This window comes from Garra rufa, chromosome 23, assembly GCF_049309525.1.
Source record: "Garra rufa chromosome 23, GarRuf1.0, whole genome shotgun sequence".
Classification (NCBI taxonomy): domain Eukaryota; kingdom Metazoa; phylum Chordata; class Actinopteri; order Cypriniformes; family Cyprinidae; genus Garra; species Garra rufa.
This window is the reverse complement of record NC_133383.1, coordinates 2,112,908-2,138,089: the sequence shown is the minus strand read 5'-3', so window position 1 is coordinate 2,138,089 and position 25,182 is coordinate 2,112,908. Positions and strand designations below refer to the sequence as shown.

The window sequence follows — 25,182 nt, the reverse complement described above, 5'->3', positions numbered from 1 at the left end:
CAAGGCCATAGTGTGTAATGTATGTGGCCTATATGAATGCGTTGCCTTTTTTGTGGTTGCTAAAGGAGCGCAATAACCGCGGTTGTCTGAATTGACTAAGATTACATGAAATAACCAAGATCAGACGGTTATTTAATCGTGACAGGCTTATTTTCATGGCTTGTGCTGTTGTACGTCTGTTTTATACACTAAATCTTCTGTTATGATGCATGAAGATTTGAAATTTTTCATAGAAGCTTGCTTGCCCTGCCGTTGTGGTAATGAATCAATTCCCACATTGTTTTTCTTTGCTAAATTCCCTTTAAGCATTTTATTGCTCTTGTTGAACCCCTCGCCGCGGCACATTGGCATCAGCACTTTATTTAACCGCTCTTAAAACCTCTTTCTTCGGAGTGAGAAGACTGATTATTCCTCCTTACCCAGCGTCCCCCGCATGATTCTTGCTGTGACGGTTTCTTAGTCCTCTTGAGAAGTTTTGTTTTGCCTTACCCAGCATTCCCGGTGACTTCAAAGCCTTTGTGATTGTTTGGTGCTCTGTGGCGGCCCATTGTGCTGGCTTTGCATATTCATGAGGATCGTCTTTCTCTCGCTCACCAATGGCTCACGGTTGGGATGCTGGGAGCTTGAAAGCAGGACACCATGAGACCTGAAGAAACTCTCAAGAAGTAGAACAATTAGACGTTCAGGGTCTGTGTTTAGTGAGGTAAGCTGAAATGCTTTAGAGTTTGGTTTTAAGGCAAGATACTTCAGACAAAAACATTGTGTTTTCATGCACTGGTCAGTTTTGAGATTTTGGATCATTTGGCTTTTCAGGTGTTGTTTTAGACTAGTGGAAAGAAAGCATCCAAAATAGACTTTTTAGTATTTATTTTATTGCACGTTATGTATTTGAATCTGTAGATTTCACTTACAATACATATCTTTAAAGAGTTTTTCCTCCACTTCAGCAGCACTTACATGCACCAGAATTTACAGTTTTATTCCTTTATATATCCGAAATGTTTTTATAGAGGGGTTTGTTGATCTTATTTATGAATTTATTTTTGCACTTTATCTATTTGCATCTTTATATTTCACTTACAATACATATATTTAAAGAGTTTTTCCTCCACTTCAGCAGCACTTACATGCACCAGAATTTACAGTTTTATTCCTTTATATATCCTAAATGTTTTTATAGAGGGGTTTGTTGATCTTATTTATGATTTTATTTTTGCACTTTATCTATTTGCATCTTTACATTTCAATTACAATACATATTTTTAAAGGCCGTTTTCTCAAAAAATACGATTTTTTTCTCCTCTTCATTAGCACTTACATGCACCAAAATTTACAGTTTTATACATTTTTATATCCTGGATATTTGTATAGAGGGGTTTGTGGATATATAATTTCCATGATTTTACTTTTGTACTTTATCTTTTTGCATCTTTAGGTTTCAGTTACAGTGTGTTTTCTCAAAATGAGTGTTTCTCAACTTCAGCAGCACTTGCATAAACCAAAATGTAGTTTTATTCCTATCTATATTCTGAAATATTTTACTAAGGGGTTTGTTGATATCATTTGCAAGATTTTATTTTTGCACTTTATCTATTTGCGACTTTAGATTTCAATTACAATATCTTTGAAGGCTGTTTTCTTAAAATTAGTTTGTTTGTCCACTTCAGCAGCACTTTTATTCACCAAAATTGACAGTTGTATTCCTATCTATGTTCTGAAAGATTTTACTCAGGGGTTTGTTGATATATAAATTCTATTATTGCACTATTTGCGACTTTAGATTTAAATTACAGTAAGGCATTTTCTAAAAAATTAGTTTGTTTCTCCACTTCAGCAGCACTTACATACACCAAACTTAACAGTTTTATTCTTTTCTCTATTCTGAAGGATTTTACAGAAGGGTTTGTTGATATATCATACACCTAGTTTTATATAACATTTCATTTCTAAAAACATGAAAATTTCATTTTTTTCTGACTGTTGGAAGTAATTCATTATTTATGCAGTGATAAAAAGAGATATCAACAATCCCTTCTATGAAAACCTTTAATTCTAATATACCAACAAAATGAAACAAGAATTTTGAACCTGGCTTGATCTAATATTCATAATAACCTTCTGGAAATATGCGCAAATCAGTGCACTAATATTTAAACACTTCAGAAAACTAGTTCTTAAGGCAAGACACTGCAGGTAAATAGGGTAAAAATAATTAATAGTTATTACCTTACTTACCCAGATGATTGATTACATTGATAATTGCAAACCTTTTTTTGTATTACAAGTTTTTAAAATGTTAGGCTTAAATATGCAAACGAGGCATTATTTAATTAAATATGCACTAATTTGCATACATTTCTGGTACACAAATCTAACCACTGGATGAAGTCACTTTCAAAATTCTTGTTGATTTTTTTGACATATTACAGTCAAAAGTTTTTACAGAGGGAACTGTCTTAGAACAGACAAGAAACACTACTTTTTTTTTTTTTTTTTTTTTTTACCATTTTTTGGGAAATAAAATGTTGTATAAAACTAAGCAAATCATATATAAGCAAATCCCTCTGTAAAAACCTTGAGGATGTAGACAGGAATAAAAATGTAAAGTTTGGTGTGTGTAAGTGCTACTGAAGTGGAGATTTATGGCTCAGTGTAGGAGGAAAAACTCATTTGGAGAAAATGGCCTTTAAAGATATGTATCGTAATTGAAATCTAGTGACACAAATAGATAAAGTGCTATAAAATAAACACTTAACAGTGTTTTTTTTTGTATCCTTGCTTTCCACTAGTCTGAAAAAAAAAACACAAAAAAAGCCCAGAATCTCAAACTTGATAGGTGCATGAAAAAACTGCGTTTTTGCCTGCAGTGTCTTCCCTTAATGTTATAAACTGGAAAGTGTGGTGAAATCTATTAGTTAAAATGTTCTGGTGTGTCTTGCCTTAAAGGGATGGTTTGGAGTAGAATTGACTTCATTGCTATGCACTCCGAAGCCCATCTTAATACCCCATCCGAAGTTTTTTTTACCTTAGTCGAACATTTATGGAGATATTAGAGTTTTTCGAATTGCTTGTTACAGGAGTGAATGGTACATGTGATGTATCTCGTAAATTGCACCACTAAACGTGCAAGTAATCTTACCAAACTTGTACAGTAGTGTAAATAGGGTATGTACTCACAAAACGCTGCATCAGAACATTTGTAAGTCCACCATGAGTGTTTTAAAAACACGTTTTACCCGAGAACTACTAGTCTCAGAAACTACAAGTCGATGTCTTTTTCCTGGTTTGAAAAAAGCACGTAAAAGTCCTCCTACTACATCTGTGTGCATGTAGGAGGACTTTTACGTGCTTTTTTCAAACCAGGGAAGTGACGTCGACGTGTCGCCATTTGTAGTTTCTGAGACTAGTAGTTCTCGGGTAAAACGTGTTTTTAAAACACTCATGGTGGACTTACAAATGTTCTGATGCAGCGTTTTGTGAGTACATACCCTATTTACACTACTGTACAAGTTTGGTAAGATTACTTGCACGTTTAGTGGTGCAATTTACGAGATACATCACATGTACCATTCACTCCTGTAACAAGCAATTCGAAAAACTCTAATATTTCCATAAATGTTCGACTAAGGTAAAAAAAACTTCGGATGGGGTATTAAGATGGGCTTCGGAGTGCATAGCAATGAAGTCAATTCTACTCCAAACCATCCCTTTAAATATAGCTAGTGATTAGTTCTAACATGGACAGATGAACATGTCAGGACACAGATAATCAAATGTTTCTAATGTTGTGTCTGAGACATCAGGGTTGTGTAAGTTGGGTAAGTGCAGATCAGGAGGTGTTGAGAGCTGAAGGATGGTCCGGAGATGCCGATGGTCTGATGGTGTCGGGTGCTGCGATCCGATTGGGGTTCCCACCTGCGTGCAGCTGTTGGCTCAAAGGAAGTGGAATGTCTTTCCCAGATTCCGTGACCAAACTCTCAACGACCGCTCAAGATGGAGAAAAAAAGAGCGGCAGAAAATCCCCTGTTGAAATTTCACAGTGGCAGGGGTCAGAGTCGCTGTCAGGCGGAACATCGCTCACGGATCGCATTCCGTCGGCCGCTATTGTAATTCAAGAGTCCGTGCCATCGCGACCGCTTGTGCCCGCGTCCTTTGTTCCTCACTTGAGTCGTGAATTTTGCGGTTGTCTCACAGATTTTCCAGCTGTATGTGAGCGACAGAGTCGTCTGGCCGTAAATCCACACAGACTCTGAACCTCTTGCCTTTTCTCATGTCCGTGAGGGAACGTTAACTGCAGCTTTTGTGTGTTTTGCCCAAGGGTTTGTTGGTTAATCATAGTTCCAACCATAATAAAACCACTTAAATGGATAGTTCACCCAAAAATAATGATTTACCTTCAAGCCATTCCAAATCTGTATGACTCTCTGTGTTTTGTAGAGCACAGAAGCAGACATTTATCAGATCTTTCACACTGTTTTATTTGATGTAGTAAAAGCAGACCAAATGTGAGGCAGCTTAGAAGCAATCCATACAACTTGTGCAATATTTTTCAAGTTTTCTGATGCATATGAAGCCATTTAAATATGGTGCATCAACACATTTTGCCATAGGAATACATTTGTGATGACTTTGCTTGTAGTTTGTACTACTTTTATACTGCACAGATGCATTCAAAATTGATCAAAAGTGCCAGTAAAGACATTTATAATGTTACAAACGATTTCTATTTCATATAAATGCTGTTCTTTTGAACTTTCTATTTATCTGTGAATCCTAAAAAATGAAATGTATCACGGTTTTATCAAAAATATTTGAGTTTTCAACTCTGATATTAATTCTTGAGCAGCAAATAAGCATATTAAAATGATTTCTAAAGGATGATGTGTTTACGTGAAAATTCAGCTTTGATCACAGCAATCAATTATATTTTAATATATATATTCACATAGAAAACAGCCATTTTAAACTAATAATTTTTCACAATTTAACTTTATTTTTTATCAAATTTATGCAGACTGAGTGAGCAGATTTAAAAAAAATATTGAAATATATTAATGACCAGAAATTTTCAACAATCAAGTGTATTCAAAAGCAAGTGAAACTTATTTAGAAAAGAGGTGACATTTCTAAAAACAAAGAAAAGTTTCTATTTCTATGGGGCTTTTGGTCATTTTTGGTGCTAAACAGCATTTGACTGAATAGAAAAGAACATTCTAGTCAGTTTTTCCTTTCGGGTTTGAATTAAGTAAAAGTCAAACAGATTTTGAAATGGCATGAGGATAAGAAAATAATGACAGAACATTAACCCCTTAAGTGTCTTTTTTAGGTTGTCATTTTTCTCTATCGCATATTTTAGTAATCGTCATAAATTATATATCATTTGAAAGCTTAAAACATCAGAATTCATTACATTTTTTTTAAATCGGACAATGCGTTACCAGGAAAATGGTACTTTAAAATCTTTTAGCGGTCTCCTTCACTTAGTGGGTGGAGTCAAGTGTCATGTTACAAAATGTATTATGGCCTTTTAGAATCAAAACGTTTTATAATCTTGACAAAAAAAAACATTGGAAAGCTTTGAGTCTTAAGACTTTTCCAAAATATTAATACATAAAACCGACCACACATTTTCAACAGTAATGTACATTTGTGCGTATTCAAATGCAGGTGAAACGTATTAAGAAAAGAGGTGAAATTTGTAAAAACAAAGAAAAGCTTGATATTTTTATGGGGCTTTTTGTCATTTTTGGCACTTAACAGCGTTTCTCTGAATAGAAAATAACATCCTGGTCAGTTTTTCCTTTTGGGTTTCATTTAAGTAAAAGTCAAACAGACTTTTAATGGCACTCTTTTTTTCTTTTCATTTTAATTTTTCTCTATTACATATTTTAGTAATCATAAATTATATATCATTTGAAAGCTTAAAACCTCAGAATTGTAAGAATGTGAAAACCATTTTTAAAATGAGACATTGGTTTGTCATGAAAATGGTACTTTAAAATCTTTTAGCGGTCTTCTCCCCTTAGTGGGTGGAGTCAAGTGTCATATTACAAAATGTATTACAGTCTTTTAGAATCAAAACTTTAGGGTCTAATCTCAAGATTCAATAAAAATGCATTAAAAAATTCAGTTGAGCTTTGATGGCACCCAGTGGCTGTAATAATAATCTCACATAACTTATTTAGACATAAGCCTTTAATTTTATAGACTTTTTATAATCTTTTATAGAATTTTTATAATCCTGTCCAAACAAATCGTTGGAAAGGTCCGAGTCTCAAAATGCATTAAAAAATTTCTATTGAGTTTTGATGGCACCCATTGGCTGTTTGTAGTATAAAACCCTAAATAAAATCTCAAAGGAACCTCAATTTTTATTTTCTATCAACTTCAAATTTGGAACATTACTTATTTAGACGTAAGGCTTTAAATTTATAGCAGTTTTGGATTCAAAAATATTTATTTTATGTAAAACAATTAAACAAATTGGTACAGTGTTCCTCCATTCAATTAAATCTCAATACCTTTTAAAAACTTTTACAATTTTACAAAGAAAATTCTTTTTTCCCTGTTAACTGGCACCTAGGAAAATCAAAAGAAACTTTCTGCAGGACGATGGGCCAAACAAATGCTAAGAAAACAGACTTTCAAATAAAAACTTAGTAAAATCTGTGTTTTTGTGTTTGTGTTCATCAATAAATTCTGAAAAAAAAAATGCATTAAAAATTTCTATTGAGTTTTGATGGCACCCATTGGCTGTTTGTAGTATAACACCCTAAATAAAATCTCAAAGGAACCTCAATTTTTATTTTCTATCAACTTCAAATTTGGAACATTACTTATTTAGACGTAAGGCTTTAATTTTATAGCATTTTTGGATTCAAAAACATTTCGTAAAAATTTTTTTTTAAACAAATTGGTACAGTGTTCCTCCATTCAAATAAATCCAAATACCTTTTAAAAACTTTTACCATTTTACAAAGAAAATTCTTTTTTCCCTGTTACCTGGCACCTAGGAAAATCAAAAGAAACTTTCTGCAGGACGATGGGCCAAACAAATGTTAAAAAACAGACTTTCAAATAAAAACTTGTGTTTTTGTATTTGTGTTCATCATAAAATTATGAAAAAATACAACAAAAAATATAACTTAGTCCACCCATGTGTTAAAATTTAGTGTATTTTCTGTGAAATGAGACCATTTTTGTTAAGTTACTCCAATGTATGTGAGTAGGGTACTGTTTTAAATTCAGGTATGCCAAAATCCAAAATATGCCAACGAGCTTAAGAGGCTAAGTTGGTATTCACCTGCTTTCAAAAGTTCCAAACACTAATATGTGACCCTGGACCACAAAAGCAGTCTTAAGTCGCTGGGGTATATTTGTAGCAATAGCCAAAAATACATTGCATGGGTCAAAATTATTGATTTTTCTTTTATGCCAAAAATCATTAGGAAATTAAGTAAAGATCATGTTCCATGAAGATTTTTTGTAAAATTCCTACTGTAAATATATCGAAATGTAATTTCTGATTAGTAATATGCATTGTTAAGAACTTAATTTGGACAACTTTAAAGGTGATTTTCTCAGTATTTAGATTTTTTTGCACCCTCAGATTCCGTATCTCTGCCAAATATTGTCCTATCCTAACAAACAATATATCAATAGAAAGCTTATTTATCATATTATGTATACATCTCAGTTTTGTAAAATTTAACCTTATGACTGGTTTTGTGGTCCTGGGTCACATATTTGTTTGTCATTTTTGGAGCTGGAATGATGACAATATCGTTGAACTCTTTTTGAGTTCTTTGTCAGGTCTCGTGTGTTTCTTGCTGCAGAATCTTTTGCCGTCAGAAAGGCGTTCGGCAGCAGAGGCGCTCATTATACTCCGCAGTGATTCATATTTGAGGGCGCTGGAATCAGAGCGTGCAGCCCCTCGGCCCATTTTTCAGCAGCGGGCCTCACGCTGGGCGTTTGATGGAGCTCGCGGCCAGTGTGTGAGCGGGCCTGACCTACTCACAGCTTCCCGAGAGCTCGCCCCGATCGCATGTAATCACACCAAACGAGCGCTGACAGCACCAGTGCCGCGGTCACATCACTGCCGCCCCACTGAACTCCCAGCAGCCCACACTATTGTTCCCGCTCTCACTTTCTCTTTGTTTTTAGCTCATCCACAAACATCCATTTTCACACACACACACACACACACACACACACACACACACACACACACAGACTCACTCCCGCCTTCACAGCGCCACAGCCGGAGAAAGAGGAAAGTTTGGGGCGTCATAGGGAATGTGGGGTGATTGATCTGTGAATGAAGTTGAGATCAGGGTTATTTCGGTGCATGCGTTAGAGGAGAGTGACAGTGCAGGAATAATGCTAATAAAATACATTTACATCTATATATGTGACCCTGGACCACAAAACCAGTCATAAGGTAAAATTTTACAAAACTGAGATGTATACATCATATGAAAGCTCAATAAATAAGCTTTCTATTGATATATGGTTTGTTATGATAGGACAATATTTGGCCGAGATACATCTATTTGAAAATCTGGAATCTGAGGATGCAAAAAAATCAAAATACTGAGAAAATCACCTTTAAAGTTGTCCAAATTAAGTTCTTAACAATGCATATTACTAATCAAAAATTACATTTTGATAGGTTTGCAGTAGGAATTTTACAAAATATCTTCATGGAACATGATCTTTACTTAATATCCTAATGATTTTTGACATAAAAGAAAAATCAATAATTTTGACCCATACAATGTATTTTTGGCTATTGCTACAAATATACCCCAGTGACTTAAGACTGGTTTTGTGGTCCAGGGTCACATATGACCTTGGACCGTAAAACCAGTCATAAGGGTCAATTATTTTTAAACTGAGATTTATACATCATCCGAAAGCTGAATAAATCAGCTTTGCATTGATGTATGGAATCTGAGGGTGCAAGAAAAATCTAAATATTGGGAAAAGTTGTCCAGATGAAGTTCTTAGCAATGCTCATTACTAATCAAAAATGAAGTTTTGATATATTTATGGTAGGAAATTTACAAAATATCTTCAAGGGTGAATGAGTGATTTTTGGCATAAAAAGAAAAATTGATAATTTTGACCCATACAATGTATTTTTGGCTATTGCTACAAATATACATGTGCTACTTATGACCGGTTTTGTGGTCACATATGGAGTTTTCTAGTTTATTTATATTTACATTATATTTACAAAGGGAAATGTGTTTTGTCATGTTGCTGTGTGGTTATTATTATTTTATTTTATTGTTTATACTTTATTTTCAGTATATTTTATGCAAATATTTAAAATAATAATAAAAAGAAGTAATATATATAATTACTACTGTTATTAATAGTAATAATACTAGTACTAATAAACTATTTGTATCATTTTTAATAATACTACTATTAATAATAATTATTATTATTGTTATTATGAATTTTATTTTTTGTTGTTTTATTTATACTTTTTGGCACATAAATGACAATAAATATAGTAATAATTATAATAGTAATATTAATGATACTAATATTTATATTAATTAACTATTACTGTTATTTTTCATATTAATTCTACTGCTATTACTATTACTACTACTAACAACAACAATAGTAATTTTAATGTATTTTTTAATGTTAATAATACAATAGAAACATGCTATGTGTTTTATTTTATTATTATTATTATTATTATTATTACATTTTTTGTTGTTTTATTTTTACTTTTTGCACATAAATAATAATTATAATGGTAATAATGATGAAACTAATAATTGTATTAATTAATAATTGCTGTTATTTTTAACATTAATTCCACTGCTACTACTATTACTACAACTGACAACAACAATAATAGTCATTTTTATTGTTAATAAAACAATAAAAACATGCTGTGTGCTTTGATTTTTTTTATTATTATTTAAAATAATAATAATAGTAGTAGTAGTAGTAGTAGTAAACAATAATAATAATAATTATGTATTTTATTTTTGTTTTAGTTATACTTTTGGGATAAAAATAAAAATAAATATAGTCGTAATTATAATAATTATGATACTAATAATTATATTAGTTAACTTATTGTTAAAAAATTATTGTTATTTTTAATATTAATTCTACTGCTACTACTATTACTACTACTGACAACAACAACAATAATAGTAATTTTTAATCTGCATGCTAAGTTTTTTTATTTTTATTATTATTTAAAATAATAATAATAGTAATAATAATAATAATAATGATTTACTTATGTATTTTTATTTTTGTTGTTTTATACTTTTTGGCACATAAATATAGTAATGATTATAATAGTAATATTGATGATACAAAATTATATCAATTAACTATTACTGTTATTTTTAATATTAATTCTACTGCTACTACTATTAACACCAAAAACAGTATTTTTAATTATTTTAATTGTTATTGTTATAATAATAAAATAGAAACATTTTTATTTTTTTATTTAAAATAAACAACAACAATAATAATGTTGACAAACTAATTGCGATGAAGTTTGTAAAAATTTGTGGAAAAATTGGTAGACGCAATACACAATATTAAGGAACCAATAACTGTAGAAAAGTGTGAATATTGTTTAAAAAATATCCAATATGTATCTTTAGCGCTCAGCGTCTCGTATGAAAAGTGTCCTGAAGCCTGGAGTCTCTGTGAGCTTCTGGTCTGTGGATGTGTTATTTTTCTCCTGTTTTTTGGTGCAGCAGGTGCGTCTGATCACTTTCTTCATCGGTCTGATCTGTTGAACTTGTGAAGTTCCTCTAACATTCATTCTGCTCATTTCTCATCTGAATGTGTGGCTCTGTGCTCTTGATGTAATCTTAGTAATGGCTCTAGCTCTTAATCGGCTTAAGTTGTATGTGTCTGTGAGTGTTTGGGTGAGATTAAGAGCGAGAGGGGGCGTTTCGCGGCCCGAGGTGAGTCCCGCCATCACCTGACGTGTGAATGGCTTTTGTCATGCGCTCTTTCTGCTCTTGTGTGTTTTCACTGCTGCTTTGTGTTCTTTATCCCACCCATAATGAGCTGTCAGTCAGCCGCTGGCACTCTACAGGGGACAAGAGGAAATGCTTAACCGACCCGGCAGGAACTAGTTCTCACAGCACTTTGAGTGAAAAAACATGGTGTGTAATTTACTTGCATGTTTTTCATGTCAAACTACATGGAGATTTTTTTCCCCATAGACTAAGTTCCATTTTAAAATGTTAGACATCAATTATCACACTTGAAAGTCATTCGGAAGACCTTAGCGACTGCATCGCAGCATATCATCAGGTGCATTCCAAATTGCATACTTATGCACTATTCTATGCCATTTTGTAGTATAGTGTGAGTACTTAAATACTTTTCATGGGCAAATACCTAGTTTTGCTTATGAAATAATAGAGATTAGTTAAAGCAATCATTTTAAGCTACTATAGTTGGTTCGTATTTGTTACCGGTTTAGCAGTTTGTTGGTTAGCAACACCCTGGCAACCACTCATAACACTCTATCATTAATGTAGTGAGTTTTGCATGGCAAAAACTGTTCACATTTTGTCTACGAAATGAAAGAGACTAATTAAGACTGATTCGAAACTATAGTTGTTTTCTATATTTGTTGCTGGTTTGTTTGTGCTTAGCAACGCCCTGGCAACCACCCATAACACCCTATCATTAATGTACACTGAACAAAAATTGGAGTGACATTTACTTAAAAAAAAGCTAGGCAACTTTTTCCACACAGAAAGTGCTTGTAATCTTTACTCGGGCTATTTCGTAAAAGTCCACCTACTACGTTGATATGCACACAGACGTAGTAGGTGGACTTTTATGTGCTTTTCCCAAACCAGGGAAGTGACATCGACGTGTCGCCATTTGTAGTTTTTGAGACTAGTAGGGATCGGGTAACAGTTGCTTTTAATACACTCATGGTGGACTTACAAATTTTCCAATGCAGCGTTTTGTGAGTACATACCCTATTTACACTACTGTAGAAGTTTGGTAAGATTACTTGCACGTTTAGTGGTGCAATTTACGAGATACATCGCATGTACCATGTACGGCTGTAGCAAGCCATTCGACAAGCTCTAAGCTAAAAAAAGGTAAAAAAAAACTTTGGATGGGGCATTTAGATGGGCTTCGGAGTGCATAGCAATGAGTGCATAGGCTTTCCTGTAGCTCAGTGGTTAGAGCATGGCAGTAACAATGCCAGAGTCATGGGTTCGATCCCAGGGATTGCATGTACTTGAATGTAAAGCAATGTAAGTCGCTTTGGATAAAAGCGTCTGCCAAATGCCTAAATGTAATTGCAATGTAGTCAAATACCGAACTTGTCCTTTAAATAAGAGTGATACATTCTCAGTACGTATGACCTCATCATTAGATTAAGTAATTAAAATAATTTGAAATTTTACCTCATTCAGTGAGTCCAACATTGGTTTTATTTTGGTCCCTGCAGTCCCGCCCTTCCTCCGAAATATCTCCAGGAGTTTGGTGGTGTACCCGTCCAATCTGGACAAAAACGTTCGCTCCAGATGAATTGTGGTTATTCGCTTAAACTCCTCTTTGATCTGAAATGAGAGATAAAAACACAAAATCATGTCAAAGATGACTCATGAGATCTCACATACACGAACAAGAACTGGATTTACCTGATTTTCACAGAACAGAGAAGGCCATCTCTTTAAGAGGTCTTGGATTGCGGGGCAATCCTTGACAACCTCTGTTCTTCTCATAGCGAAAGACTTCTCCATTTTCTCATTAATTGCCCTCTTATTGTTCTTCTTCTTTATTTCCTTCAGCAAATCTAGTCTCTCCTTCTCTAAGGTTTCCTCAGTGTCACCAAATGGCTGTGGTGGCAGATAGTTGACTTCAGCCTTTTTTGCCCTTTTAAAGCCTATAAGTGAACCCTCCTCACTGGAGCATCATCTCTTCAGTGTGTTTACCTCGAGCTCTGGAATGGCTAATTGGCAACCTCTTAACTTTGCCCTGTAGTTGCCCATTTTATACTTTATCCTCTGTTGCCAACCATATAGTCCATTAAAAGACCCTGGCTCTTTGAGGCATGGGTATTTTTCTACCAAGGCTTCAGCAACAGCTAAAATCTGGAGACCAGTTGGATATGCTGTGAAGCCAAATATAGTCTCTGCAAGCTTCTCAAGAATGCTACTAGTTACGCTTAGCTTGTTCAAAAGTGTGCCATCATTTTCATAAGCTTGCTTTCCTGCTTCCAGTGCAAGGTCTATATCATAAGAAAAGTCTGGTATTTCAAACTTAAATGGCCATGGCTTAGACCTGTAGGATGGTCCACTCTCATCTGGGGCGGACAACAGGATTGTGTTGCACCCAGATGAGGAGGAGCTTGCTTCTGTAGGTAGTGGAACTGGAGATTCGACTTCTGACATGTCCACAGTAATGAGACTCAAGATCACTGGTTCAGTTTTTACTACTTTGAGGTTAGCTTTATCTTGTACTTCCTCCATCGAGGTCAAAGTGAAGAACTGACCGTCGAAATCCATGTCCTGGTATATAACAGTGAATGGTCCTGTAATATCAAATGTCTCTCGAAGAACATCATTGAGGTTCTGAAGTGTGCTTGGGATGCCTGCAGGTAAAAGTAGTTTGCGGACATCATCCTCCCCAAAAATTATCCGCAGTTTCGCTGAGGGTGCCAAATCAACAGGAAGAAGCTGCAACAACAGAGAAGAGAAATACACAGACATTTATTCACAAGCTTCTCTCCTCACACTTAAAAGGATAGGCAAATGTGGTGCTTCAAAGTTGTCAGGCATCTTCCTGCAAGGGTGTATGAAGCCAAAGGATAAAAATCTTTAAGCTCTCTTTGCTCAAGTAACTGCACACTCCCTGTGTTCTCCAGCTCATAACTCCTCAGGTGTTCATTGCACCATGTATTTTGTTGTCTCACGAAAAAGTCAGTTTGTTACAAATCACCATTATCTGTAACACTTCAGAAAAGTCCTGCAGTGGAACCACAACACAACAACATTCCCACTGCATAGTTGGTGCCTAAACTGCACACATTATTGGCAACATGCACAGCCGTAACAGCAGGGAATCTGCATTTCACCAGGTCTTTTAGATCATCCTTAAGCACATCTAAAGAGACCTCTGTTGTTTTTGTGACTGCAAGTGATGGTTTGACAGAATGTGATTGATGGTATGCAACCATGAGCTGGTGCTTATTTGCAAGGGACAGCAAAATATTCCTGAAACAACCAGTGTGTCTGACCACCTTCTTGAAAAAGCTGTGTTTGGCCTCGAGTCTCATTGTCCAGAGGGCAGCTAGGGGGCCAAATTCCCGAATGAGCTGAGGATAATGCTCAAGGAAATGGTGCTTGGGAATGAGCTTACGTTGGGGGAAAACATCAAGGAATCTGCTTCGGTGTTCTGAAATGATGCTGTCAAGATAGCAAATGCTTTCTTCGGTATGGGCTCGAGACATGACAAGGTCCACAATGTCTTTCAGTGTCATCAGCATCTGCCATACAGGCTCTTGTTCGGATACTTTTAAACCTATAATCAGAGGCAAAAGACGTAATAAGCACCAATTTTCATGTGCGTTGCCCCCTACTGATTTTCGAGTCGAAAAGTTAGCAGGAATGAGATGAGGGCGATTAGTTTTATCAGTCCACTTGTATGGGAAATTGCAAGTGGCATCATTCAGTTCCATGAGAGAAAAATATTTTTTCTTGATCAAGTTATCAAATGCCAAAGCCAGTTCCACTGGAACAATGCCCTCCAGCAGATCGTGTAAAACATCTGGAGGGTAACCAGATGTAACATGAAAATGCTCAAGTTTTTCTGACAATGCACACTGTTTTTTTACACCATAATAATGAGGGTGATCTGGACTAGACACAGCTGTCTGTACATGTAGTGTATGTTGATCTTTGGTTCTTTGATGAAAGACCCATCTCACTTCATTGGACTGAAACTTGGATCTTGGATCAGACTTATGACCCTGCAAAGCTTTCGACAAATCCTGCCACAGAGTGCGCCCCCAAATTATCTCCTACACAGTGACCCCAGTCCCTTTAATGGCTTTCCCTAACGCTGGAACAAAAAGACCATCTTTCTCCAAGCTTTGTATATCTGTTAACAGTGGCTCTGAAACTCGCTGAAATCCAAACTGCTTGGTGTCTTCAGCCTTACACAGAATTGCGAGGTAGATTGATGTCAATGTGGAACGTAACTGCAACGGAATGTTTCCTAACACCCAATAGACAGCTGTGACTTTGTGCTTTTTTCGAGATGTCCCAAGAGGATTACATACCTCAAAGTCATCAATGTACAGGATGAGACTCACTCTGTTCTCCTCTACAGAGAAAAACTAATGTTTTTGATAGTGAGATCCACCACGAAATGTCTGGTACTTAAAGTCATTTTCAGATTTGTTTTCACCTTCAAATGTGTTTTCTTGAAAAACAACACCCTGGCAACACCCTAGAAATAATGTAGTGAGTTTTGCATGGCAAAAACTGTTCACATTTGTGACCCTGGACCACAGAACCAGTCATAAGTAGCACGGGTATATTTGTAGCAATAGCCAAAAAATACAAAGTATGGGTCGAAATTATCGATTTTTCTTTTATGCCAAAAGTCATTACGATAATAAGCAAAGATCATGTTCCATGAAGATATTTTGTAAATTTCAAACCCTAAATATTTTAAAGCTTATTTTTTGAATAGTAATATGAATCGCTAAGAACTTAATTTGGCGATTTTTTTGCACCCTCAGATTTCAGATTTTCAAACAGATGTATCTCAAAGAAATATTGTCCTATCCTAACAAACCATACATCAACGGGAAGCTTATTAATTTAGCTTTCATATGATGTATAAATCTCAATTTCGGAAAAAAAACCCCACTTATGACTGGTTTTGTGGTCCAGGGTCACATTTTGTCTACGAAGTGACTGAATCTAAACTATAGTTGGTCTCTATATTTGTTGCTGGTTTGTCTGTGCTTAGCAACACCCTGGCAACCAGTTTTGCACAGGCAAACTCCACTCACTTAATTTCGCAAAATCAGTGCCAGTGAGTAAACCAATCCAGACTGATTTTTTAACCACTGGTGTTGGTTTGTCAGTGCAGCAGGAGTCCAGGCGCTGTGGTCACGTGACTCTGATCTCACGGGCGGCCCACCGAGCGCTGGAGGCTGTAATTGGGGGTCACTCGGCCACCCCTCCCGCCCCTGGCCTCCTTTCAGCGGAACGGCCCTGCTCTGTGCGTGAGCGGAGCGGGGTGTGAGGAGGGTCTGCTGGGGTCCCGGCTGAGCCGCAGAGATCAACTGCTGCTTTTATTGTCTCTCCACAAGGTGTCCAGAGCGGAGGGGCCGTCCCAAGCGCAGGGAGAGAGTAACACCCTCTTTCTCTCTGTCCATCGCAGGCCGGCCGTCAGTGTGGAGTAACTGTGGAGGGAGCAGCGTACGCTTGCGTGTCATTCCATGCCCTGGTCGTGCGGGCGGGCGGCTCGAGTCTCAGGGATGGAGGAGCTACAGGTTCGGGCCCGCTGGACACCACTTCTGCTTCTGCTGGGCGTAATGTGGCTGCGCTCATGTGCTCAGGGTGAGTATCAGCGTTTCCTCCGATCTCTGTCTGCTGTTTTTGGTTCTGATGGCAGCGTTTCACTGGTGTCTGTTTGTGTCTGACCCCCCGTGCTGGACGTCATGTTTCATGTTTAGAATATTTGTCGGACGGGCGCCAGAAATGCAGCGCTGCGTTTGCCAAATATGCACCGGGGAGAACTGTAAAATACATACTGTTTAAAATATGCATGGGTAGTTGACGCACGACCTGATTGTGGAGTTGTTTTCAATCAAATGTACATGTGTGTGTGTATTTTAGGGAGCTGGAAAGTGTATAATCACCTGTTTAATGCTGCTGCAGTGACAAGTGAACATTAATATTATGAATAATTGTAAAAGAATCAACAAATGCTGTTTTAGGGAGTTTGTCAAACTGAAGCAATGCCAGCCTCATTGTGGATGATTCATGATAAAAATATATTTTTGTCTTGTATTTGAAACAGCTTTTACAATCCATTTTAAGTCATATTTAAGATATGCATGTATGCCGTGTCCACGGAGTTTATTTTGTAACTAAAGCTAGGATTTTAGGGTAAAATGTTCATGCATGTGTGAGGAAAAGTGTTTTAGGTTACTTGAAAGTTACCTGTTAAATACTCATTCAGCGTCAAATGAACTCCTAATAGTGCGAGTAAGTCATCTGTCAGTTAATATGATAAATAATCATGAGTAATAATTCTAAAATGCTGTTTTAAGTAATAGCTTTAGAAAGTTTGTCACAGTGCAAAATGCAAACTTCATGTTGATATTTATTGAATGTTTATATTAGGAAGAGATTTTTGTCTTCATGAACTTTGATTAACATATAAAAATGACTTTTGGAGTCAAATTACAGCTCATATTTAATATTTGCATGGGTAGCTGATGCAAAATATGTCCATGGAGTTCATTTTTTAACCAAAACCAAGAGATTAAGGGTAAAATGTTCACGCATGTGTGAGGAAAAGTGTGTTTTAGGTTACTGGAGGGTTTCTGATCACCTGTTAAATGCTCGTTGAGTGTCAAATGAACTCCTAATAGTGCGAGTAAGTCATCTGTCAATTAATATGATAAATAATCATGAGTAATAATTCTAAAATGCTGTTTTAAGTAATAGCTTTAGAAAGTTTGTCACAATGCAAAATGCAAACTTCATGTTGATATTTATTGAATGTTTATTTAAGAAGACATTTTTGTCTTCATAAACTTTCATTAACATATAAAAAAGACTTTTGGAGTCAATTCCAGCTTGTATTTAGTATATGCATGGGTAGTTGATGCAAAATGTGTCCATGAAGTGTATTTTTTAACCAAAACAAAGATTTTTAGAGTGAAATGTTCATGCATGTTTAAGAAAAAAAGGATGTTTTAGTAAACTGGAAGGTTTTTGATGACCTGTTAAATGCTCGTTCAGTGTCAGATGAACTCATAATAGTGCAAATAAGTCGTCTGTCAATTAAAATGATGAATAATCATGAGTAATAATTATAAAATGCTGTTTGAGGTCAGTTTTAGGAAGTTTCTCACAATGAAAACGTCGACTTTGTTGAATATTGTGGACGATTCATATTAAGAAGACAACTTTGATTAACATGTAAAAATGACTTTTGGAGTCCATCTCAGCTCATATTTAGTATATGCATGGGTAATTGATGCAAAATGTGTTCATGGAGTAAAATGTTTTAGAGTAAAAAGTTTGTGCATGTGTGTTTAAGTAAGTGGGAAGTTTTTGAATTGCCTATTTAATGTTAGTTAGTGCATTAATATGATAGTCAGAATTATAAAATGCTGTTTTAGCGACTAGTTTCGTTGTCTCGTTGCAGGACGTGTCACTTACACAATACACTGATACACAATACAGTCTAATTCAACAGATGAGTGTTGTTTTTCCAATGCATGTGCTTACAATTGGTGTTAAATTGATTATAGAGAGGTTAGTTGTGCTTTAATGCGTCTAAAGTGGAAAAACCTGCATGCAACAGAGTGTGTCGCCGCCGTTGGGTTTTTGCTGGTCGGTGAGGCATTTGGCAAAGTCTTTGAGACGTGGAGAAGTGATCTGCTGTCAGACACTTGTTAAACACACAGTTGGGCGTCAGGCTGTAAAATCAATTCCACTCTCTCAGCCCACACACACACACACAGATAGAGAGACAAATACAGATGAACAAACACCCGCACATGCGCTCGCCCTCACCTAAAATAATTGAAACCCCTGTGAGTCACATTGAGGGTCAGAAATATCCCGCAGCTGGTGCACGTTCACATGGATTTACTGTTTCAGCTGCCGTTCGGCCCGTTGCACAGGACTAACGTGATGTTAGTGATGAACTTCCAAGAGTCAGACGTGTTCAGAAAGCTTCATGTGTGTTGATTGTTGATGTTATTGTTATTTAGTGCTGACCTGAATAAGATATTTCACATAAAATGTTTACATATAGTCCACAATGATCCACAGCTGTTTTTTTTGTTTAGTGAAAGTTCCTTGTTTGTCCTGAACAGCTTCCTTATGTGCCACAAATTCTTTGGTTTTCCAGCGTTTTTATGTATTTGAAACTTTTCCAACAATGACTGTATGATTTTGAGATCCATCTTTTCACACTGAGGACAACTGAGGGACTCATATGCAACTATTACAGAAGGTTCAAACACTCACTGACGCTCCAGAAGGAAAAATCATGCATTAAGAGCCGGGGGGTGAAAACTTTTGAATGGAATGAAGATGTGTGCATTTTTCTTATTTTGCCTAAATATCATATTTTTTTCATTTGGTACTGCCCTCCAGAAGACAAAAGTTAAATTTAACCTGATCTACAAATTCCAAAAGTTTTCACCCCCGGCTCTTAATGCATGTTTTTTCCTTCTGGAGCATCAGTGAGGGTTTGAACCTTCTGTAATAGTTGCATATGAGTCCCTCAGTTGTCCTCAGTGTGAAAAGATGGTTCTCAAAATCATACAGTCATTGTTGGAAAGGGTTCAAATACACAAAATGCTGGAAAACCAAAGAATTTGTGGGATTTTTCTGTTCAGGACAAACAAGGGACTCATGAACAACTATCACTAAACCAAAAAAAAAACATTCAAGTAACAAAACGCGATGTAAACTTTTGAACAGGGTCGTTTTTATAAATGCAACTATTATTTTCTCTTGTGGACTATATGTAAACATCTATGTGAAATATCTTATTCAGGTCAGGACCAAATAAACAATAACGTGCATTTTGTATGAACCCTCTTATTGCTTTGCAGATTCTAAAAGGGGGGTGCAAACTTTTGACCTCGACTGTATATTGTATTTTAGCAGATGTTTTTATTTAAAAATGAACAAAAGCATTTTGATAAAAGCAAACAATATTAATTTGACAGCTGAACTAGGAAAAGTACTGAAGTGCGAATAACTTGAAAGTATAAAAACAGTCAATTTCAGCTGGTTATGCATCTTTCTTTTATTTTAGAGCCACTAATTTACTAATTAATTTCACCCACAAGAATAAAACCCACAGCTTTGTTCAGAAATGTCAGATTACACAAGTAAATTGTGTTTTTGTACATGCGTTTGTTGTCACCTGCATCTTCAGACGTGCTTTAGATGTTTCTCTGGTGAATTTTCTACATTTCTGTTTCTGAGCGGCTCAGTTTAAGTGGTACATGATTCAGCCGTTGCTGCGTTTTACGTCTCAGTGTTTAAGAGTCGTCTGCGCTTTTGTGCATTCCTGAGCGTTTCTGTGAATCGTGTGGAAACACACAGCGATCGTGTTGAAAGTATTTCATGCTCGGCAGCGTGATAAGAGGGAGAACCGGTGCCTTCAGTGTTTTATGGCATGGTCAAGGTCAGTGTGTGGAGATAAACAGACTCCAACACATCTGCGCTATTGAGGGACCTTCATCTCATCTGCTCTTCCTTGAGGACTCTGATAACCCAATGACTGCATTTGTTCATCTCACCAAAATAAAAAATGTAAAAATGTAATATATGCATGGGTAGTTGATGCAAAATCTGTCCTTGGAGTTCATTTTTTAACCAAAATCAAGATTTTAGGGTAAAATGTTTTTGCATGTGTGAGGTAAAGTGTGTTTTAGGTTAAAAGGAAAAGTCTCTGATCACTTGTTAAATGCTCCTTCAGAGACAAATGAACAAACAAAAGTGCAAAAAGTCGTCTGTCAATTAATATGATGAATAATCCTGAATAATAATTAAAAAATGCTGTTTTAGGAAGTTTGTCAAAATGCAAACTTCACGTTAAATATTTGTAGATGATTGATATTAAGACATTTTTGTCTTCATAAATGTTTATTAACATAAAAATGACTTTCAGTGTCAGTTTCAGCTCATATTTAACATATGCATGGGCAGTTGATGCAAAATGTGTTCATTGCATTTAATATTTGAACCAAAAACTAGCTTTTAGGTTCAAATGTACATGCATAAAGAAAAGTATATTTTGGGTGACTGGAAAGTTTTTAATTGCTTTCAGCGACAAATCAACTTATAAAAGTGCAAATAAGTAGTTTGTCAATTAATATGATGAATTATAATGAATGATAATTAAAAAATGCTGTTTTAGGTCTTAGTTTTAGGAAGTCTGTCACTGTGCAAAATGCAAACTTCATGTTAAATATTTAAACATTGTTGTCTTCATAAACTTTTATTAACATAACAATGACTGTAGAGTGATCAGAGTCAGTTTCAGCTCGTATTGAATAAATGCATGGGCATATGATGCAAAATGTGTCTGTTAGGTTAGATTTTAGGTTCAAATGTACATGCATGTGTAAAGAAAAGTATATTTTGGGTGACTGGAAAGTTTTTAATTGCTTTTATAAATGCTCTTTCAGCGACAAATCAACTTATAAAAATGCAAATAAGTAGTTTTTCAATTAATATGATGAAAAATCATGAATAATAATTAAAAAATGCTGTTTTAGGTCTTAGTTTTAGGAAGTTTGTCAGAATGCAAGATGCAAACTTCACGTTAAATATTTATTGTGGATGATTCATATTAAGAACTCATTTTTGTCTTCATAAACTTTTTTTAACCTAAAAATGACTTTCAGAGTCAGTTTCAGCTCGTATTGAATAAATGCATGGGCATATGATGCAAAATGTGTCTGTTAGGTTAGATTTTAGGTTCAAATGTACATGCATGTGTAAAGAAAAGTATATTTTGGGTGACTGGAAAGTTTTTAATTGCTTTTATAAATGCTCTTTCAGCGACAAATCAACTTGTAAAAATGCAAATAAGTAGTTTTTCAATTAATAGGATAAAAAAATCATGAATAATAATTAAAAAATGCTGTTTTAGGAAGTTTGTCAAAATGCAAACTTCACGTTAAATATTTGTAGATGATTGATATTAAGACATTTTTGTCTTCATAAATGTTTATTAACATAAAAATGACTTTCAGTGTCAGTTTCAGCTCATATTTAACATATGCATGGGCAGTTGATGCAAAATGTGTTCATTGCATTTAATATTTGAACCAAAAACTAGCTTTTAGGTTCAAATGTACATGCATAAAGAAAAGTATATTTTGGGTGACTGGAAAGTTTTTAATTGCTTTCAGCGACAAATCAACTTATAAAAGTGCAAATAAGTAGTTTGTCAATTAATATGATGAATTATAATGAATGATAATTAAAAAATGCTGTTTTAGGTCATAGTTTTAGGAAGTCTGTCACTGTGCAAAATGCAAACTTCATGTTAAATATTTAAACATTTTTGTCTTCATAAACTTTTATTAACACAACAATGACTGTAGAGTGATCAGAGTCAGTTTCAGCTCATATTTAATAAATGCATGGGCATATGATGCAAAATGTGTCTGTTAGGTTAGATTTTAGGTTGAAATGTACATGCATGTGTAAAGAAAAGTATATTTTGGGTGACTGGAAAGTTTCTAATCGCTTGTTAAATGCTCTTTCAGCGACAAATCAACTTATAAAAACGCAAATAAGTACTTTTTCAATTAATATGATGAATTATAATGAATGATAATTAAAAAATGCTGTTTTAGGTCATAGTTTTAGGAAGTCTGTCACTGTGCAAAATGCAAACTTCATGTTAAATATTTAAACATTTTTGTCTTCATAAACTTTTATTAACACAACAATGACTGTAGAGTGATCAGAGTCAGTTTCAGCTCATATTTAATAAATGCATGGGCATATGATGCAAAATGTGTCTGTTAGGTTAGATTTTAGGTTCAAATGTACATGCATGTGTAAAGAAAAGTATATTTTGGGTGACTGGAAAGTTTCTAATCGCTTGTTAAATGCTCTTTCAGCGACAAATCAACTTATAAAAACGCAAATAAGTACTTTTTCAATTAATATGATGAATTATAATGAATGATAATTTAAAAAATGCTGTTTTAAGAAGTTTGTCAAAATGCAAACTTCACATTAAATATTTGTAGATGATTGATATTAAGACATTTTTGTCTTCGTAAATGTTTATTAACAATGACTTTCAGTGTCAGTTTCGGCTCATATTTAACATATGCATGGGCAGTTGATGCAAAATGTGTTGATTGCATTTAATATTTTAACCAAAAACTAGATTTTAGGTTGAAATGTACATGCATGCGTAAAGAAAAGTATATTTTGGGTGACTGAAAAGTTTTTAATTGCTTTTATAAATGCTCTTTCAGCGACAAATCAACTTATAAAAACGCAAATAAGTAGTTTTTCAATTAATATGATGAAAAATCATGAATAATAATTAAAAAATGCTGTTTTAGGTCTTAGTTTTAGGAAGTTTGTCAGAATGCAAAATGCAAACTTCATGTTAAATATTTATTGTGGATGATTCATATTAAGAACTCATTTTTGTCTTCATAAACTTTTTTTAACCTAAAAATGACTTTCAGAGTCAGTTTCAGCTCGTATTGAATAAATGCATGGGCATATGATGCAAAATGTGTCTGTTACGTTAGATTTTAGGTTCAAATGTACATGCATGTGTAAAGAAAAGTATATTTTGGGTGACTGGAAAGTTTCTAATCGCTTGTTAAATGCTCTTTCAGCGACAAATCAACTTATAAAAACGCAAATAAGTACTTTTTCAATTAATAGGATGAATAATCATGAATAATAATTTAAAAAATGCTGTTTTAAGAAGTTTGTCAAAATGCAAACTTCACGTTAAATATTTGTAGATGATTGATATTAAGACATTTTTGTCTTCATAAATGTTTATTAACATAAAAATGACTTTCAGTGTCAGTTTCAGCTCATATTTAACATATGCATGGGCAGTTGATGCAAAATGTGTTCAATGCATTTAATATTTTAACCAAAAACTAGATTTTAGGTTCAAATGTACATGCATGTGTAAAGAAAAGTATATTTTGGGTGACTGGAAAGTTTTTAATTGCTTTTATAAATGCTCTTTCAGCGACAAATCAACTTATAAAAATGCAAATAAGTCATTTTTCAATTAATATGATGAAAAATCATGAATAATAATTTAAAAAAATGCTGTTTTAGGTCTTAGTTTTAGGAAGTTTGTCAGAATGCAAAATGCAAACTTCATGTTAAACATTTATTGTGGATGATTCATATTAAGAACTCATTTTTGTCTTGACTTTCAGAGTCAGTTTCAGCTTGTATTTAATAAATGCATGGGCATATGATGCAAAATGTGTCTGTTAGGTTAGTTTTTAGGTTCAAATGTACATGCATGTGTAAAGAAAAGTATATTTTGGGTGACTGGAAAGTTTCAAATCGCTTGTTAAATGCTCTTTGAGCGCCAAAAGAAAGTGCAAAGAAGTCATCTGTCAATTATTCTGATGTATAATCATGAATAATAAACATAAAAGAATCAGGAAAAAATTTACAGCATGAATGTCACACCACATGACATGTCCGCTTCATCTCAAATATACTTCAACAGCTGAATGCTGTTTTTGCACTGCTTGTGTTGAAGTAATATTGCAGTTAAATGGATGGAAGTGGTAAAACGCCTCTCAGATCTGGTCTGGTGCGGCAGGTTGGTGGTGTTGGTTTGCTTTTCTGTGTCCACCTGGACGTGAGCAGGTGCTGCTGGTCTCGCTCAGATGATATTATGAGTCAAGGACAGACTGGAGTGGGAGAGAAGGGCTTGCGTAGATGGCGTCGTGACCTTCAGCGCTCCTCCCGCACATGACTCATCAGGAGTTCCTCCCTTCCTTGACGCTCCTCCAGGCGCGTGGGCAGGTGGAGGTGTCACGCTGTAGTTTCTCCACTGTTTTTGGGTGAAATTCCCACACGGTTGACTGAAATGAGGAGCGGAGATATAGTTGATTTTCCCAGTTTGAAAACTGAAACCTATTGGGTTCATAAACACACTTCTGATGTGAAGTCTGTGCCAGATTTTGTTTTCAAAGACTCATTTCAGCTAAGCGTGCATTCTTCACAAAGAAGTCAATCCCAGAAAAAAAGAATGCATATGAATTTAGAATAATAAATTATGAATTATATATATTTTTTATTTTTTTATAGTTATATAAAATGAAAAACAAGGCTATATGTATTTATAAAAATGTATAAGTCTCTAAAATAATGTTTAAATTGTGTAATAATTAAATTATTT

At 34.9% G+C, this 25,182-nt stretch overlaps 1 protein-coding gene across 2 annotated transcripts in view; it reads left to right on the top strand.

Moving 5' to 3' along the window:
• Positions 1-25,182, top strand: part of bmpr1bb (bone morphogenetic protein receptor, type IBb) — a 159,908-nt gene that overhangs the window by 101,386 nt on the left and 33,340 nt on the right. For both annotated transcript variants that reach the window (XM_073829157.1, XM_073829156.1), the window contains one exon: positions 16,435-16,613. In XM_073829157.1, coding sequence (XP_073685258.1) covers positions 16,493-16,613 — 121 coding nt within the window. In that variant the 5' untranslated portion in view covers positions 16,435-16,492. The remainder of the gene's footprint in view (positions 1-16,434; positions 16,614-25,182) is intronic.